General features: G+C 58.9%; 1 protein-coding gene across 3 annotated transcripts; it reads right to left on the reverse strand.

Annotated features, from left to right (window-relative positions):
• Positions 1–1769: 1769 nt before the first annotated feature.
• DHX34 (DExH-box helicase 34) lies at positions 1770–17529 on the reverse strand. Of its 3 annotated transcripts, none has more exons than XM_043998819.1 (17): positions 17445–17529; positions 14840–15832; positions 13633–13944; positions 12860–13117; positions 12506–12608; positions 11135–11352; positions 9180–9354; positions 7081–7274; positions 6817–6918; positions 6020–6265; positions 5638–5811; positions 5158–5269; positions 4756–4862; positions 4379–4648; positions 3785–3961; positions 3357–3495; positions 1770–3178 (listed from the first exon to the last, which is right to left on the reverse strand). In XM_043998819.1, the coding sequence occupies exons 2-17, from the start codon at positions 15512–15514 to the stop codon at positions 3045–3047; spliced, it is 3396 nt and encodes a 1131-aa protein (XP_043854754.1). In that variant the 5' UTR covers positions 15515–15832; positions 17445–17529; the 3' UTR covers positions 1770–3044. The 3 variants fall into 3 exon arrangements, 2 of the variants coding, with proteins under 2 accessions (XP_043854754.1, XP_043854755.1); XM_043998820.1 differs by having other exon boundaries at positions 14840–15835; positions 17445–17485; XR_006355800.1 differs by lacking the exon at positions 1770–3178 and having other exon boundaries at positions 3360–3495; positions 4379–4631.
• Between the last annotated feature and the right edge of the window lie 262 nt (positions 17530–17791).

Raw genomic sequence — 17791 nt, forward strand, 5'->3', positions numbered from 1 at the left:
GAGATGCCTGTAGAACAGTATCTGGCTTGTTTGAAAAAAAAAAAAACCCACTGGCATTAGTCCAACACAGATCCGGTCCGCACCCAAAATTCTTCCAGTGACATCTGTGAGTCACTGATGTTCATCAAAGTCAAATGATGTGTGACCGGAAGGAAAATGGAGAAAATGGAGAGATGCAGGTGGGTGTAAATAGGACGGGTCCATCTCACCACAGCCCTACGATGCATGTGGTTTGAGCACTATCAGCGCTGAGAATCTGCGGTTTCTAACAAGTGAATCGCAGACTGTCCAAACTGGAAAGGACCCCAGAGGCCATGGAGGCCAGCCCACAAGTAGCAAGAAGACTCTCCTACAAACACACCCAAAAAGTAATTATCCAGCTTTGGCGTGGAAAAGTTGGCTGGGTAGGGGATGGCAGCTCTTACCACCAGGAAGCTTTTCCTGACTTCCAGCCAAAATCTCAAGCGTTTGTGCCCCCTCCCCTGAGACTTCTCTCCTCCAAGCTAAACACTCTTAGTTCTGGCAAGTAATCCTCATAGGGCAGGAGAACTTGAGGTCCTTCCTTATCCTGCTTGATTGTCTCTATATACTCCACTAATTCATTACTGTGTTCACTAAAATTAAGAGTAAACTCCACTTATGAATTAATGGGTAGCTAGCGGGTGCAGTGGATAGAGTGCTGGGCCTGGAGTCGTGAGTTCAAATCCAGCCTCTGACCCATTGTGTGCCCCATGGCAAGTCACTTCATCCTGTTTGCCTCAGTTTCCTCACCTGTAAAATGAACGGGAGAAGGAAATGGCAAACCATTCCAAAGAGAGTCACAAAGAGTTGGACACGACTGAAAAATGGCTGAATAACAACAAGTTAATGTCCTCACTAAAATGTGGTGTCCACAGTTAAACACAATATTCCAGATTTTCCAAAAATGTTTGGCTAGGCCAGAGTAGAGCCAAATGAATCACTCACCTACTTCTGGGTACCCTGTCTCTTAGTACAGCCCTAGAGGGCATTAGCTATCTTGGCTGCCGAGTCCCAGCTAATTTTACAGATGAATAAACTGAGGCAAACAGGGTGCAGCGTCTCGCCCAGGCTCACACAGCTTATCTGAGGCCAGATTTAAACTGATGTAGATGAGTGTTGCTGACTGCATGATCATGGGTATTCTACTCATTAAGCGCCACCTAGCTGCCCCTGCATTTCCCTTATTTGGAGCACTTTTTCATATGGTTAATTGTAAATAGTTTGCAATTCTTTTGAAGCTGTTTGCTTATATCCTTTGCCCGCTCATCTACTGGAGAATGGCTTTTGGTCAGATATTTGTTAGCTACCACAACTTATATTTAGTCTTGTTGCCTGCATGGCTAATATGGAAATGCTTTGCATGTCTGCACATTGCCTTCTCAAGGAGCAAAGAAGGAGGGAGAAAATTTGGAACTCAAAATTTTAAAAAATTAATGTTAAAAATTGTTTTTACATGTAATTGGAAAATTATATATATATATATATATATGTATATATATTTGGAGGGGGCATGGGGCAATGAGGGTTAAGTTACTTGTCCAGGGTCACACAGCTAGTGAGTCTCAAGTGTCTGAGGCCGGATTTGAACTCAGGTCCTCCTGAATCCAGGGCCAGTGCTTTATCCACTGCACCACCTAGCTGCCTCCCCCAATTTTTTTTTTCACATTATTTCCTTGTTTTATTTAGAAGTCTAGGCATATCTGTTTAATGAACAACAAAGGATAAATCAAACACTCAGATGCTAAGAATTGGTCTTTAAACATTATATCCAACGATGCCACCCTTGCCTATGATCTCGCCAACATAAAACCACATGCACACAAGGTCCCCCAGCCAAAGTCACCAGCCGTTCTGGGCCATCTGGGACCTCCTGGGGAGGCTGAGACTTTTCTAAAAACAATGTTTTAAGATGGGATTTCAATGGAAATTCGGCTTATGATGAAATGAACTCTCCCAAAGACAAGTTCAGGAGCCCGGGTTAAGAACCCCTGGGTTCTGGGGGTTCAGAGCACCTCTCCAGCCTTCTCTATCTTCCACCTCATGAGGAGGGGGCTGGGAGAGCTACCCTCCCTGGCCCAGAAGGCTATGGCCATCTGTGGAGCTCCCGCTCCATGGCACTGCCCATGGACTCCTCCTCAGGACGGGCACTGAGCCGCAGCTGGGGCAGGCTGACGGCCCTGCCCGGCCCAATTCTACCATCGGACCAATGGACCAACTGGAGGAAAGGAAAGACAACCAGGTGAGGACGTTTCCCCAACACACCAGGGCGAGGCAGATCACCGGGGGTGCTATGGAGGACAGTGCAGGGCCCCGGGTTCTAATCCCACCTTGGCTATGACCTCTGTGACTGGGATTACCCAGGCCTTGGTTTCCTCTCTGTAGAGTCCTCTGCAGTTCTGGTTCTGGGCTCTGAGGACGCCCATGGAAGGGGCTCATTTTCTTTGGAGGAGCAGGTCGCTCCCAGGGGAGATCCCCCCACAGAAGCTGGGGCACGAGGGAGGGCCCCAAGGCCACCTGGAGCAGCTCCCCAACTGTGGGGCCCTGGCCGGCCATGAGCTCTCCCAGGTAATTGGCTGACCCGGGCCTCGGGACACTCAGCTGCCCTGCAGGGCGCCCCCTTCAGATAGCCCATTGCAGGAGCCTGTCAGGCGGTTCCTGACACAAGGACAAGCTCGTGTTGCAGGACACCCTGATACTTCTGGGACCAGCGGCACATGAAGCTCAGGGAGGGGGAAGGACGGGGCCTCCTCCCAGCCCAGGCATGAAGGGGAGCAAGAAGCCAAGGCCAGGGGCACATGGAACAGAGCGGCTCCGGACCCCAGGGCGATGGACTTTGGCGGTTCCGAGGCCAGGGCTGGAACACGTGACCTCTGGGTCTGGCCCCAGCACGGAGGGTATGCAGAGGTAAGGCGGCAGCCACTGCCTTTATTCACAGAGCACAGAGGTGGGGGCCGCAGGCAGCTGGGAACAACCTGAAGGGCCGGCTCAGCCTCGGGTCCAGGGCAGGGGGCAGGGGGGCACCCTCACAGGTGCAGTCTGCGGTGTCGGAGGATCTCTGTGGGGGTGAGCAGCAAGTCCTTCTGACAGACCTCACAGTGGTAGGCCCTCTGCAGAACAGACGCCTGGCGGCCAGAGGCAGCCTCCTCATCGCTGGCCCCTGGGAAGGGAAAGGAGGAGGGCATGGGGGATCAGGGGAAGGAGGGCAGGGAATGGGGGCTGAGCCCCCAGCCCCCGGGGAGCTCCAGCTCTCAGGACCCCCCATCCCCGGCTGAGACTCCTGAAGGCGCCTGAGCAGCGGCCCCACCCAGCCAGGCCCGGCCTGCTCCCGTGCTCACCCTGGGCAGCCTCTTCGGGGGCCGGCTGGCAGGAGTTCTCGTGGCACATCCGCTCCATGGGGGTGAAGGGCATGTAGAGGCCACAGTGAGGGCAGGACCAGAAGGTGCGCAGACAGTCACTGTACAAGTCTGCGTCGCTCTGCAGGCCGGGTATGAGTCAGAGCCCTGGACCCTGCACCCTCCCCACCCCCTCCCGGGCTCTGGTCAGGGGAGGGACTTTCACGGTTGGTGGGGGAGGGGAGAAGGGGGGTGTCAGGGCATGGAGTCAGGAGACTCGGGCCTGTGTGTTTGGATCATGGCCCTGACCCGCCTGGCCTCCACTTCCCATCTGTTAAACGCAGGGCTTGACACTGTGCTGGCCCCCACTGGGTGGTTTCTGACGCCCTGGGGAGAAGGGGGAGTCACTCCCAGTCCCAGCCCCCACTCACCGTGAGACAGTTGTAGGTGAGGAAGCTCGTGACGGCGTAGCCCCCCTTGGTGTCATGAGGAGTCAAGGCTGCCTCCCCAAACAGGCCTGGGAGCTGGGGGGCAGCTGTGACGGTCTGAGGTCCCACATAGAGGTTCTGAGCCTCCAGGGCAGTCAGCCTGTGGATGCTGTAGGACACCTGAGGGGGACGGTGTGAGGATCAATCCCTCTCCAGCTGGAGCTGCCTGGCACCCTTAGCCTCCACCTCGGGCGCCATCCCAGACACACTGGCCACAGAGAGTGGACAGCGGGCCCTGTGCACACCACTGGGCATTGCATCGATGCCAGCTATGACCCACTGGGGCCCACTGGGTGAGAGCCTGGCGACACCCAGAGGTGCCTCCGGAATAGAGGAGGAGGGAGCAGAGGGATGGGGGCCCAGAGCTGCCCCAGGTCCCCCAGGGAGGAGGCAGCTCCTCTGGCTAGAGCCTTGGTGCACATGCCCCTGTGCCTGCCCCTGGGGCAGCCTCCAGGTCCACACCGAGGGGCCTGGGAGCTGGACTTCCTATTCTCTAGATCCCAAGGTCCCTCCCAACTCAGGTGGGCTCCGGCCAACCTTGGATCTCATGAAGTCCAGCAGGTCTTGGCCCAACGCCGCCACCGCCTTCCTCGCTGCCTTCCTCTCTGTCCCCTCGCCTTGCGGCCTGGCCTGGCGGGCCAGCTGCCGGTCCAGAGCCTCTTCCCAGCGGGCCCGGAGGCGCAGGGCGGCCGCCAGGAGCTGCACGGCGCTCTCGCTGCCCTCCAGCTGGAGCTCCAGCCAGCCGTCCGCCACCAGGCGCGTGCAGTCGCCGCTTGTGTCCAGGCTCCGGCTGAAAAGGAGGAGGGCCTGTTGTGGGGGAGAAGAGGGAAGAGAAGGGCAGGGTCAGGGGTGCGTGGGGCCTGTCCTGTGTTGGCGGAGCCTGGGGGGAGGACCCTGGGGCGGGGCTCACTCACCGGCAGGGCCGGCAGCCTCGCGCAGTTCACCAGGTAGGGCTTGTCGGTCTCCAGGAGGGAGACGAAGGCCAGAAGCTGGTGCCGGCCGCTCTTCCCGGCTTTCTGATCTGAAAGGAGTTGGTGCTGCGGCTGGTGTCTCCTGAGGGCCTCAAAGCCTCAACACCCCACCAAGGGAGCACAGAGCCCCCCGAGGCAGCTGCGTGGGGGCCTCCGAAGGCCCATCCCCACAAGCACAAGGTGCTCTTCAGAGCAGCCCTGAGGAAGGGTCATCACCTCTGGGTCCCGGGGTCCAGGCCAGACTCCCCCCCTCCACCACATCTGGGGGACCCCAAGGCATTAGCCAGGGACCCTCAGAGCCCCTGCAGTCTGGGGTGGGGGCACCCCCTGCCCCTGCCCCCCAACCTCGGCTCTTTTCCTGGGCCTCGGCCTGGCCTCCCTGCAGCAGGTCTGGATTGTTGGCGAACACGCAGGTGGGGTGAAGGACAGTCCCCTGCTTGCTCTGGGTGTGGAAGAACTGAAAGGCCAACAGAAAAGCTCAGGCCCCATGCCAGGGGAGCCCCACCTGAGGGGGAAGGGGGGGGCTGGGGCCCCTCCAGTGGAGACCCTGGAGAAGTCCTGCCATCAGCCCTGCCCATCCCTTCTTCTATAAAATGTGGCTAATACCCCACACGCTCAGAGGAGCTACAGACCCCCAGAGCCCTGACCTGGTCCAGATTTTAAGGAAACTGAGGCCCTGGGAGGAAAAGACTTACCCAAGGTCACACAGCCCCAGGGGCCTGATGCCCATTTTATATATGAAGGAGAAGGGCCTTGTGGGAGGGCACCCAGGGAGCGCCTGGGGGAGGGCCTGGGCCTGGCAGGGGGGGGGGGGGGAGAACAGACCTGGTCCGAGTCCTTGCGGCAGCTGTTGTACTGGTCAGGGGCAGCCAGCTTGGGGTAGAGGCCCCAGCCCAGCACCAGCGTCAGCAGGGCCAGTTGGTCCCGGGACAGGTCCTGGGCAGAGCTGGCCACAGCCTGGAGCTGGTCCATATCATGGCGCAGTTTGAACTTCACATCCTAGGAAGGAAACAGGAGGGAGGTTGCAGGGGGAGATGCCCCCGGGCCAGCCGGGTGCCCCCCAGGCTCCTCTGGGTGCCTCCCTGAGCCCCAGTGTGTATGTGTGGGGGGGTACCATGGCAGTGAGGGTACAGCAGGGCATGGCGGGGGGGGGGGGGCGGGAAAGGGCAGAGCCCAGAGGGCGGCGCTGGGAGGTACGTGCCCCGACCTGGATGTCCACACGGTGGGCGCCGTCCCCGGCCTGCGAGCCGGCCGCCTCTGCATCCTCGCCGCTGGAGGAGCCGCCTTCCAGGGCCTCCAGCCGCAGGACCTTCCGCTTCCGGCCCTCGCCCTCCTCGTGCTGGCGCTTCAGCTGGTATAGCTCCCGGCGTTGGCGGTGCTGCTGCTGGCGGCCATAGCTGTCCCCTGGTGCCGCCCGGGCCTCGGCCAGCAGCCCGTGGTCCTGCAACAGCCCCTGCCCGAGAAAGGCCAGAGAAGCCTAAGGGGGCTCGTCCGGGGGCCTCCCTGGGAAGGCTCTGGCTTCTCCAGGACAGGGATGGGTCATTCTGGAGTCTGCCCTCACCCCAGGGCACCCCCGCCCCCTCCCCCTCTCCGTGCCCATCTACTCCACCCAGTCATGGACCCATCACCCCGGCCCATGAGCCCCTCTCAAGCTCCCGCTCCTCTCACTCTGCTCCAGCGCTAATCCTCTGGCCCGGGCTCCCCATTTACACACCCAAGGACCCCTTGAACCCAGCACTTGGGGCTGGAAGGGCCCATCTGGGAGAGCCTTGTGAGGGGTAAAATGTATCCCAGAAAGGAGCCAGCCAAAGCAGGGTCTCACCAGGGTCTCCCACCCTTCTCTCTGCCCCACACTCAGCCCAGGCCATGGACCTGCTGCAGGAGGCCCTGCTGCAGGAGGCCCTGCTCCGTACTATCTGACCGCCTGGGGAAGGTAGGTGGGCACGAGGCACAGGCCGAGGGTCAAGCCCGGGGCAGGCCAGGCTGTCCAGGCTGGGCCCTGACCTTGAACTGCTGGCGCAGGTTGGCGATCTCATACATGCGGTGCTCCTCGAGCCCCCGGCGGCGGCACCACTTCCTGGAGTTGGCGCTGCGGTCTGACTTCACCTGGGTGAGGAAGGAGGGTGTGAGCGTCTAGCCCTGGTCTTCAGCCGCCTGCAGGCCACAAACAGGACAAGCGTGGAGGCCAGCCCGCAGGGGCCCAGAGCCAAAGGGAGCCCTGCTGAGGAGCTGCTCCAGGAGCCGGTGGGCCGCCGGCCAGGGCCTCACCTGCACCCAGGCGTTGAAGGTGTTGAGCAGAGTGAAAGGGTCCCCGTGGTCGCTCTCCAAGGGCTTCCTGGCCGAGCCACAGTCCATGCTGCTTTGAGTGCTGCGCACAAAGGGGGACTGGACGCTCAGGGCCGCAGCCATGGTCAGCACCGGCTCCACCAAGTCAAAGAGGCAGCCGAGGATCAGGATCTTCCCTAGACGGGATTAAGACACCAGAGTGGAAGTCCCCGGAGGGCAGGCTGGGTTTGCCCTTTCTTTGTATCCCCAGGGCCCACAAACTCAGTGCAGCAGTGAAAGCTGGGGGGGGGGAGGCGGCAGCAGAAAGGATGGGGCTTCCCACCCTCCATACAAGGCCCCAAGCCCCTGACACGCCCCAGTGCACCCAGAGCTTCGCTCCTGCCCCCTGGCCCTCCCTGTGGGCTCCAGAGCAGGAGGACAGGTGAGTATTCTTATCCCTGTCATGAGGAAAGGAAACCCCCCTGCCAACAGCAGCTGGCGCCTTCTCTGCAGTTCTAGGTCACAGCAAAGGAAACTGGAGCCAGCCAGGCTGTCTCTGCCACCACTTTGCAGGATCACGCCCCTGACCCTCAGGGTCTCTGGAGCTCTGCCCTGGGCTGTGCCCCCTTCTCTTCCCCCTCGATCCTCCTTTGCTGGGGGCTCTCATCAGCTCCCATGGGTGATGACCATCTCTACGCTGAGGGTGCCCCAAACTCCCTGCTGACCTTCCCTCTTGCATTCCCAGCTGCCTACAAGACGTCTCGAACTGGGCATCTCATGGGCATCTCAAACTCAGCATGTCCAAAACAGAACTTCTCCCCCCTCACCCTCCTTGTCCCCACCTTCCTTCTAACTGTAGAAGACAGCCCTGTTCTCCCAGTCCTTCAGGCTTCTGACCTAGAAGTGACCCTGGACTCTCACGCCCCCCCCCCCCCCCCCCCCCCCCGCACATCTAGGCTGCTGCCAAGGTCACCTGATGTCACCTCTGCAGCATCTCTTGAAAACGCCCCCTTCTCCCTGCTGATATGGCCCCTGCCCGGGTGCAGGCCCTCATCACCTCACCGCTGGCTCACGGCCACAGCTGCTGGGGATGGCTCTCCCTGCGCCACCCCTGTAGGTCTGACCCCGCATCCCCCCGACTCAGTAAACTCCAGTAGCACCTTATTGCCTCCGGAAGCAAATACAACATGTTCTCTCTGGCCCCTGGCCCCCACCCACCTTCCTCCCCCATCCTGTGATCCAGTGACAACGGCCTCCCCTCTGCCTCTCAGCTCCAGGCCTTTTCTCGGGCTGCCCCTATAATTGGAGTGCCCTCCCTTCTCTGCTGAGCTTCCTGGCTTCTTCAAACACCCACTTTCACAGGAAGCCTTCCCCAGCCCCTCTTCTCTCCCTAGTAATTATTTCCCGTTTATCCTGCACACAGCTTGTGGTAGGGGTTTGTCTGAACGTGGACTCCATTAGACTGTAAGCTCCTGCAGGGAAAGGGCTCTTTTGCCACTTTTTTATCTCCAGGGCTTAGCACAGTGACCGGCACCTAGCAGGAACTTAACAAATGCTTGCTGACTGACTGAAGAAGCTTCCGAAAGCCTTTCCACCCCCACCCCCATCCCCACCCTTTTGGCGCGAGCGGCACAGGTATCTTTAGAGATGGAGAACTGAGTCTCAGATGTGCCGAGGTTGCACAGGTAAGGGAGTGCTGGAGCTGAAAGTTAGGCCTGGCATTCCAAGCTGGGTCAGCCGGGCCCAAGCCCAGGACTTTCTCCACAGTACCGAGGTGCCGGTGTCCTCAAGAACCACAGAGTGTAGAGCACAGGGGTCGTCTGGTCTCAGAGAAAGGCAGAGCCTCACCCCACGTTGCCTCAGGGCTCCGGGCATAGCCAGGCCCTCTCTGGTTTTTTTGTTTTGTTTTTTGTAGGGAAATGAGGGTTAAGTGACTTGCCCAGGGTCACACAGCTAGTAAGTGTCAAGTGTCTGAGGCCGGATTGGAACTCAGGTCCTCCTGAATCCAGGGCCGGTGCTTTACCACTGCGCCATCTAGCTGCCCCCTGGCCCCTCTATCTGTCCCAGTGCCCATGAGGTCCCCACACAGAGCTGGTTCTCACCTATCACCACGTCCACAGGAAGCTGAGAAAGCAGGGTCCCTATGGGTGTGAGGTTCTCCGAGGCATCCAGGGCGCCCTGGTCCCGCAGGTAGATGATGGCCGTTTCCAGGCTGGGGGCGGGCGGGGGCTCAATGAAGGGGAAGTCACGGGGGTCCCCTAGCCCCATACTCTTCATCTAAATCACAGAACGGGCTCTCTCAGCAGGAAGGACCTTGCAGCCTTAGCCCAGAGAGGCGAGGGCCTTACCCAAGGTCACAGAGGGAGGCCCAAACCATCATCTCCCAACATGACCATCCCAGAAGGGAAGAGGAGGGGCACCAGAGAGAAGCTGCCAACAGCAGGTCCGTGCATGTGTCCCTAGAACCCTTTGAGCCCTGGCAGGGCCTGCAGGGAAGCCTCGGGGGCAGGGACAGGTCGGCCTGAGGAGGACTGGGGCTCCCACAGAAGGCAGCTTCCTATGAGGAACGGTGCCAGAGGAGACAAAAAGGGTGTTGGGAGTCCACAGCCACACCCCTCACAAGGCCACAGGGGAGCTCCTCAAACTGGGTACTGCCTGTCCTGGGAGACCTGGCCAAGTCCCTCTGGGCAAAGAGGTCGGAAAGCCAGAGTCTCCTCATCCCTGGGAGAGTGGGGGTGGAGCCGCTGGCCTGGCAGGGCTGGGGAGCCCACTGACCGGGGAACCAGCCAGGCAGCCACCTCTAAGAGTGGCTCTGACATCCCCCCATCTCCGCTCCCCATGATGCTCAGAGATAAAGGAGAAGTACCTCGAGGGTCTGAGTGCTGCCCAAGTCCAAGGGAGGTCCTGCCCCCAAGAGAGACAGACAGCTGTGGGAGGGGAAATGAAAATATGTGCGGGTGTGGGCTTATGGCCACTAGGGGCGCCAGAGGGCACAAAGGACTCATCTTCCCAAGCTGAACTCCTGCCTCAGACACTTAGGAGCTGTGTGACCCTGGGCAAGTCACTAACCTTGTTTACCTCAGTTTCCTCATCTGGAAAATGAGCTAGAGAAAAAAATAGCAGACCACTCCAGTATTATTGCCAAGAAAACCCCAAATGGGGTTGTGAAGAGTCAGACAGGACTGAAACAACTGAACAGCACGTGTGGTCACACACACAGAGTTAGGCGCACACATACATGCATATGCTGAAAAAATAATTAAACAAAATCAAGACATAAAAATGCACTTATTACTGTATTATGCTATAAACTTTCTTTCAATTCCAATAATTACATTTTGAGAATTTTCCTGCACACCAAGAGAGCAGCAATGGTAAAAATAACACAAACTAAGAGCACAATTACAGGCTGCCCACAGGTATGACAACAGCTAGACATTGGGGAGGTGGAGAAGCCCATTCTATATTGGGCCAAACAGAAGAAACACTCACTGGTCACTTTCCCCTTCCCCCAGGCTGTCTGTCCTTCATGCCTCGCACACTCTCCCTCCTCACCATTATCTCTAGGAACCGTAGCTCCCTTCAAGGGCCAGACAGAGTGGAAGTGACTTCCCCAGGGTCACACTTGCCCAAGTCGAACATGTCTGAGGCAGGATTTCAACTCAGGTCCTCCTGAGCCAGCTCTCTCTTCACCACCGGGCCAAGAGGCCATTCCTGACCCCTGCAGTTGGTAGCGCCCCCCCCCCCAACTCCCCAAAATGATGTTGTCCTTATATTGTATATATTTTGTATCTGCTTCTCAAGGTGCTTTACCAAATGCTTTCCTCACCAGAGTCCAAGGAATGGGAAGTAGAGTATATTTGTTCCCATTTTACTGATGAGAAAACTGAGGCTGAGTGAGGTGAAGGGAAGAGTCAGCCTAGCTAGGGTCACACAGCAAGGCCATGACAGATAGGAGATTAGAACCCAGAACTTTGCACTCAAAAGTGCGGGGCTCTTTCTTCTCTCTCCACACCCTCTCTCCTCTCCCCAGGAAGTGCACTAGGCTCCCACTTACCTGCAGTACCAGAGTATCCAGGGCCACCCTCTGGATCTCTGGGACAGGATAAGGGGCAAAGGTGTCATAGTCGGACTCAGCGTAGAGGCGGTAGCACACCCCGGGTCCTGTGCGGCCAGCCCGGCCCTTCCGCTGCTCAGCACTGGCTCGGCTGATCCAGAACTCCTGGAGTCGCTGGAGCTTTGCCTTGGGGTCAAAGCTCATCTCCTTCACTTTACCTGGAGGCCACAGGAGAACCTGAAGCCGAGGCACCCATGGGGCCCCTCGATCTGCCTCCACGTGCCTCGCTCTGTGCTCGGTGCTACCTAAGAGGCCAAGCCCAGGCTCCAAGCGCCACTCTGCCACCAACTGACTCCATGACCTCAGCAAAGGTCTTTTCTCACGCTCCCCATGTGTAAAATGAGCGTGCTAGACTGGATGGTCTCTAAGGGCACCCCTAGATCTAACAGTCTGCGATCTACTAATTCATGGGTGGCCTTGGCCAAGACCCTTCCCCTGTCTTGGCCTCAGTTTCCCTCTCTGTAAATTGAGGGGGTGTCTGAGGTCCCCTTAAGTCTTTATGTTGTTGAGCTTTCAAGAAAGGAGAGGTCAGCGTTGTGGACGGGAGGTGGTCAAGCCGGGCTTCCCGAAGTGGTGGGTCCCGAGGCCTGGCCTGAGGACAGGGCAGCTGGAGAGAGTCAAGAGAACCTGGCCCGGTCCTGTGGGACGGCGGGATGAGCCCAGGGCCTGGAGGGAAGGACCCAGGTTGGAATCTCAGCTCTTCCACATCTAACCTCAGGCACGAAGCCAACCCAAGTCAATCAATTCACGAGCATTAAATGCTGGGGATGTAAAGACAAAAGGAAACAGACCCTACCCTCTAGCTCCAGCCCTTTCCCCACCTGGGCCTCAGTTTCCCACTCTGTAAAATGGGGGGGCTGCCCAAGATGAGCTCAGAGGGCCCGTCCCGCTCTGGCTCTCCCCCGCTGGGGCAGTCCAGAGGAGAGCAGGGCCAGAGCCCGTCCCCACAGCTGACCCTCCAGTGCCTCACGGTCGCTGCCCCTGCCCCTGCCTCGGCCAGGGACATCTCTGAGGAGCAGCATCCCTGCTTCTCTCCGAGATAAAGGAGCCCTCACTGCCCATTTTGTGGATGAGAAAACCAGGGCTAAGAGACTCCCGCGGAGCCCCAGTCCAGGCCCAGCCTCTGCGCGCCCCGCCCTGCTGATTCCCTGCTCTGGGACCCCAGGAAGCCCCAGCACCAGCCCAGAGTCGGCTCGGAAGGCTCCAGGAGGACCCGGACAGCCCCTCTGCCCAGGCCCAGGCTCCGCGTGTCATGGGGCTGGAGGGCCGGCAGGAGGACTGGCAGGAGAAGGGGCAGGTGGAGGTGCTCACCAGAATCCAGCACGAAGCGGATGCCATCGATGGTCACCGAGGTCTCTGCGATGTTGGTAGACAGGATACATTTTCGTACCCCAGGAGGCGCCACATCAAACACCTGGGAGAGGGGGACAAGGAGGGAGAGAGAAAGCAGGGTTAGTGGGAGGCCTCCACTGGGGAGGAACAAGAGGAGGGTCTCCACAGGGCTCATTACCCAGCACTAGGACAGGCTGCCACCCTTGGCCCCCCAAGCTAGCTCTCCTGCTCCCCTGTTCTCCCTAAGTATGAAATGCAAGAGAGATATGGACAGAGAAATGGAGAGAGAGGGGGAAGGAAGAGAGGAGGGAGGGACAGCTCTGGACTTGGCACCTTGTCCTGGTCTGTGATGGACAGGGCGCTGTGCAGGGGGAGCACCACCCAGCGCTTGGTATGGGCCGCATAGGGCTGGAAGGCTTCGAGCACGGCGCTGATCTCAGCCATGCCGCTGAGGAACACCAGCAGGTCGCCGCGCTCCTCAGGCGGGTACTTGTGGTCGATGGCCTGCAGCACGCGTAAGAAGGGCCGGGGGTCCAACCTCTCTGACTTGGACGTCGGCGCCTCCTCCTTTGGCACGGGCTGGTAGATGACCTGGGGCGAGAAAACAGGCCAAGTCATGCCCAAGAGAGCGCAGGACCTGAGAGGCCCCACTTGACAGGACTGGAAACAGAGGCACGGGGGAGACGAGATCCTAGGAGCCAGCTGCTGGAGCCCCTGCCCTCACCTGGTCAGCCCCACCCCGCCAGGCATACTCCATGGGGCCGGGCCAGGAGTTGGACACCCAGGCCCCCGCTAAGGTGTCTGTCCTACCCCCAGGCTGCTCTGGGGCATCAGCATCTGTTGGAAATGCAGGAGTCTTAGAAACCACCCAGGCCCTAGCAGAGTGGATAAAGCACCGGCCCTGGATTCAGGAGTACCTGAGTTCAAATCCGGCCTCAGACACTTACTAGCTGTGTGACCTTGGGCAAGTCACTTAACCCCCATTGCCCCGCAAAAAAAAAAAAAAAAAAGAAACCACCCAGGCCCACCCCAGCCCAGAGTCTGGGAGGGAGGAGCCGCAGCCGCGCCACCTCGGAGGGCTGTCCCTGCTCGGCTCGGGCACTGACCGTGATGGGGAACAGCCTCCCGGGCACCTGCACCACAGGCGCGTGGCCAAAGTAGCTAGAGAAGAGGCCGATGTTGATGGTGGCCGACATGAGGATGAGCTTGAGGTCCGGGCGGGCGGGCAGCAGCCGCCGGAGGACGCCCAACAGGAAGTCGCTGTGGAGGTGGCGCTCGTGAACCTCGTCCACGATGAGCACCTGGTACTGGGGCAGCTCTGGCTCCCGCTGGATCTGCCGCAGTAGGAGGCCCTCCGTCAGGAACACAATCTTCGTGGCCAGGGACCGCGTGCTCTCAAAGCGGATCTGGTATCCCACCTGCGGAGAGGAGAGACCAGGGGAAGAAGGGCTCCCCCGGACCCTCGGGGTGGCCCGTCCAGGCCACCAGCTCTGCTACACTGCCCTGGTCGGCCTGAGCCGGGGCCTCTGCCCCCTCCAGTGTGAGCTGGGAAAACGGTGTGGCCACTGGCCAGGGAAAGTCTGGCCTCACGACATACTCCTCCCGGTCATAGTTAATATGTATCCCCAGCTTTGAGTTTTGTGAGTCACCTGCATTTATCACTCATTCAGTCCTCACTTTACAGATGAGTCCCTCAATCAATAAGGATTTATTAAGCGCCCACTATGTGTCAGGCACTGTGCTATGTGGGGCAGGCACAAAGAAAGGCAAAAATAAATCGTCCCCACCCTCGTGGAGCTCATAATCTTATGGGAGAGACTACATGCAGACAAAGGCACTCAAAGCAAGCTGGATACTTGTAGGGTAGGAGATCATTAACAGGGGAAGGCACCAGCATTCAGAGGGGCTGGGGAAGGCTTCCTGTGGAAGGAGGGATTTATTTTAGTTGGGCCTTAAAGGGCAAGAGTTGAGCAGAAGATGGGGTCAGTGACTTGCCCAGGGCCACTCAGCTAGGAAGTATCTGAAGTAGGATTTGAACTCAGGGCTTCCTGACTCAGGCCTGGCTCTCTCTAGCTCACCCCCCCAGTCGCCCAGGTGGAGGAGAAGATGGAGGAGGAGGAGGATGTGTTACCCAGGGCAGTTATTTAACTCTGATGCCCAGTTTTCTCCTCTCTGCAATAGCCCCACTGCACGGAGATCTGGGCTTCCTCTCACCATGGTCCTAGGGAGGGCCCACTTTACAGGTGAGCAAACGTTCTCAGAGGAGGGTGCTCTGGGGGCTGCCCCGGCCCACAACCCGCCAGCCTGGCTTACCTGGGATCCATACTGGCTGAGGCTCTCGAAGCCAACGCGCTTGGCCAGAGAGATGCAGGCGATTCTCCGGGGCTGGGTGCAGGCCACATGGCTGAAGCCAGCGGCCAGCAGGTACTGGGGCACCTGGGTAGACTTGCCGCAGCCCGTGTCTCCAGCCACAACCACTACCTGGTGCTCTCTGAGGGCCTGAAGCAGGTGCTGCCCATAGCGGGCTATGGGCAGAGCTGCCCGTTCCCGCTGCAGCTTGGCCAGCTTCCCAAAAGACTGCTTCTGCCCAAAATCCAGGTAGTGCAGGACAGCTCGGCGGAACTCCTCCAGCCGGTCGCGGGGCAGCCGGCTGCGGGCCCCCCTGGAGCCCAGGCCTGGCTCGCCCTTGCCGCTCAGCAAGGCCAGGTTGATGCGGTAGCGTGGGTCATAGGTGGCAGGGAGGTCAGCCAGAGCTGGGCATCGGGGTCCCTGGGCCTCAGTCAAACTCTTGGCCTCCGGGCCTGGCTTAGGCCTCTGGAAGGTCTGCAAGCGTTCGAAAAAGGCCCAGAACTTGCGGCAGTCCTCAGAACCCCGGCGGATGACATCCTGATCCCCAAAAAAGATCTCCTCCAGTTCGCTCCGGGTCTCAGGGCAGCCCCAGTCCCACTGTCGGGAGCCCCTGCTCTCGGGCCGTTTGGAGGAGGACATGGCTCCCGGCCCACGTGCCTCAGGCTCAGAAGTGGGCTACCAGCCCACTGACTTCATTCCCTCTGAGGCCCAGGCCCTCAGAGAAGCAAGCGCCAGGCTCATCCATCAGCCAGCTGACCTCTCTGGTCAGATGAGATGAGTCAGGAGTGGGGACCGCCTACTCTTCTCCTGTGCAGGGGCAACCAAAGGGCTCTATCCTCTTTCTGCCACATGGGAGCACCTTGGATTCCTGTGGGGTCACTCCTCAGAAGGCACAGCCGGAGCCAGGATGGCCGAGCTTTGGGAACTGGCCGGGGGTCACCCTGGGTCTGTGAATGCCTGCTGAGCAAAAAGTAACCTGACAACCAGAACACATGGGAGCTCGGAGAGGCCTCAGTTAGAAGAGAGGCCCATCTGGGGTGGCTAGGTGGCACAGTGGATAGAGCACTGGCCCTGGAGTCAGGAGTACCTGAGTTCAAATCCAGCCTCAGACACTTAACACTTACTAGCTGTGTGACCCTGGGCAAGTCACTTAACCCCAACTGCCTCACTAAAAAAAAAAAAAGATATAAGTGGGAAGAGAGGCCCATCTAAGCCCACCTGGGCCCTCCAAGGAATCCCCTCAACACAATTTCTGCATGGGATAACACAGCCTCCGGACGGCTACCTACCGAGAGACCCTCCTCATTGGGATCTTGCTTGCAAAGCACCTTACAAATAGAATCTCATTTAATCCTCAGGCAGGGGCTCCCACTTTTCAGATGAGGAAACTGAGGCAGACAGCGGCGGCAGTTTGCCTGTAGCTCTATCCACTGGAATCCCCATCTGGCTCTGACTCCACAAGTGTGGCAGGAGTGAGAGGTGCCTCTGGGTCACTTTTCCCCATCCCACAGCCCCTCATTCTGCCCCCTGGGGTCAGAGTGCATCCAGTCTATCTTCCACATGAAGCTACTTCAGCTGTCGGAAGACAGCCTCTCATGGATCCAAGCCAGCTGCACTTATTAAGCACCAACTGTATACAAGGCAGAGAGGGGCCTGCCTAGGGACACAGCACCTTGTGGGACCCTGGCCAAGTCCCAGATTTTACAGGAGTTCCCTGTAAAGGCCATTGGGGGGCCCAGCTGAGTTCAAATCTGGCTGTGGCATCCTCAGTGAGATCTTTTACCTGCCTGCCTCTGTTTCCTTGTCTATAGAAGGGGAATAAGTCTACATTGAATGCATTAATCCATTGTCTATTATGTGTGCTTTTTAGAAACATCCACATCTGATCCTCACAACCACCCTGAGAGGTATCCCCACTTTACAGATGAGGAAATTGAGGTTAAGTGACTTGTTCAGGGTCACACAGCCAGCTATACCAAGCATGGGAAGCTGGATTTGAACTCAGGCCCAGCACTCTGGGCACCAGCTGCCTGGGGGAAGGCTCACAAAAATTCCCAACCCCCAGGGTCCCAGAGGAGCAAAAGCAATGTTTGCAAAACTCCAAACACTCCAGGAATGCTACCTCTCCTGGATGGTTACTCATTGACACTGCATTGATTAACCACCTGCTGTGTGCTAAGGATACACAAAGAGGGCAAAGACAGTCCTCTGGAAAGGGCACTGCCTCCAGGGCCGGAGGATCTGGGTTCCAATCCTGCCACTGGCCCTCGGGGCCTCCCCTCCCGGGGCCTCAGTTTCTCTCTCTGTAAAAGAGGACTCTGGGGGCCTCCCAGCTGCTTACGGTGTTTACTTTCTAGGGCAGATACGGGGGCCGCCACGTCCTGGTCCAGGGGATGAAACTGAGGCTTGGGGAGGGGAAGCCCCCCCCCGCCTCCCCCCGCCAGCTCCGAGCCTCAGTTTCCCCTTCTGGACGATGGGGCCGGAACCCCATCCCCAGCGGCGCGGCCAAGCTCCGCGGGAGGCAGGAGGCGGGGTCCCCCAAACCACATACACGCACACAAGCCCTCACCTCTCCAACCAGCCCTCACGATAGCACTTCCGGATCCCTCGCTTCGCCCGCCTTACTGCGCCTGCGCAAGACGCCCACCCCCGCCCCCGCGGAGCGCCAGAGCGAGGGAAGAAGCTGCGGCCGCCGGAGGGCGGGGCCAGAGGGGAATGGAGGGGCGGGGCCAAGCACCGCCCGCCCCAGGAGGCGCAAGGGGGCGGGGCGAGCTGATGGATGGATTTCAGCTCCCGCCAGTGTGACTCTGGGCCGGTCACTGAACCGCCCTCCTCAGTTTCCTTATCTGTAAGATGGGGATAGTCCTAGTCCTCATCCCGATGATCAAATGAAATATTTGTGCAGCGTTTGCAAAC

This window comes from Dromiciops gliroides, chromosome 3, assembly GCF_019393635.1.
Source record: "Dromiciops gliroides isolate mDroGli1 chromosome 3, mDroGli1.pri, whole genome shotgun sequence".
Lineage (NCBI taxonomy): Eukaryota > Metazoa > Chordata > Mammalia > Microbiotheria > Microbiotheriidae > Dromiciops > Dromiciops gliroides.

Excerpts from the sequence above, each read along its gene's own strand:
- DHX34 (XM_043998819.1), bottom strand. The coding sequence starts at position 15,514 with ATGTCCTCCTCCAAACGGCCCGAGAGCAGGGGCTCCCGACAGTGGGAC. Across the intron at positions 4,863-5,157 it reads GGCCCAGGAAAAGAGCCGAG|ATCAGAAAGCCGGGAAGAGC; the intron begins GTTGGGGGGCAG and ends AACTCCTTTCAG. Across the intron at positions 4,649-4,755 it reads CGAGGCTGCCGGCCCTGCCG|GCCCTCCTCCTTTTCAGCCG; the intron begins GTGAGTGAGCCC and ends CCCCCACAACAG.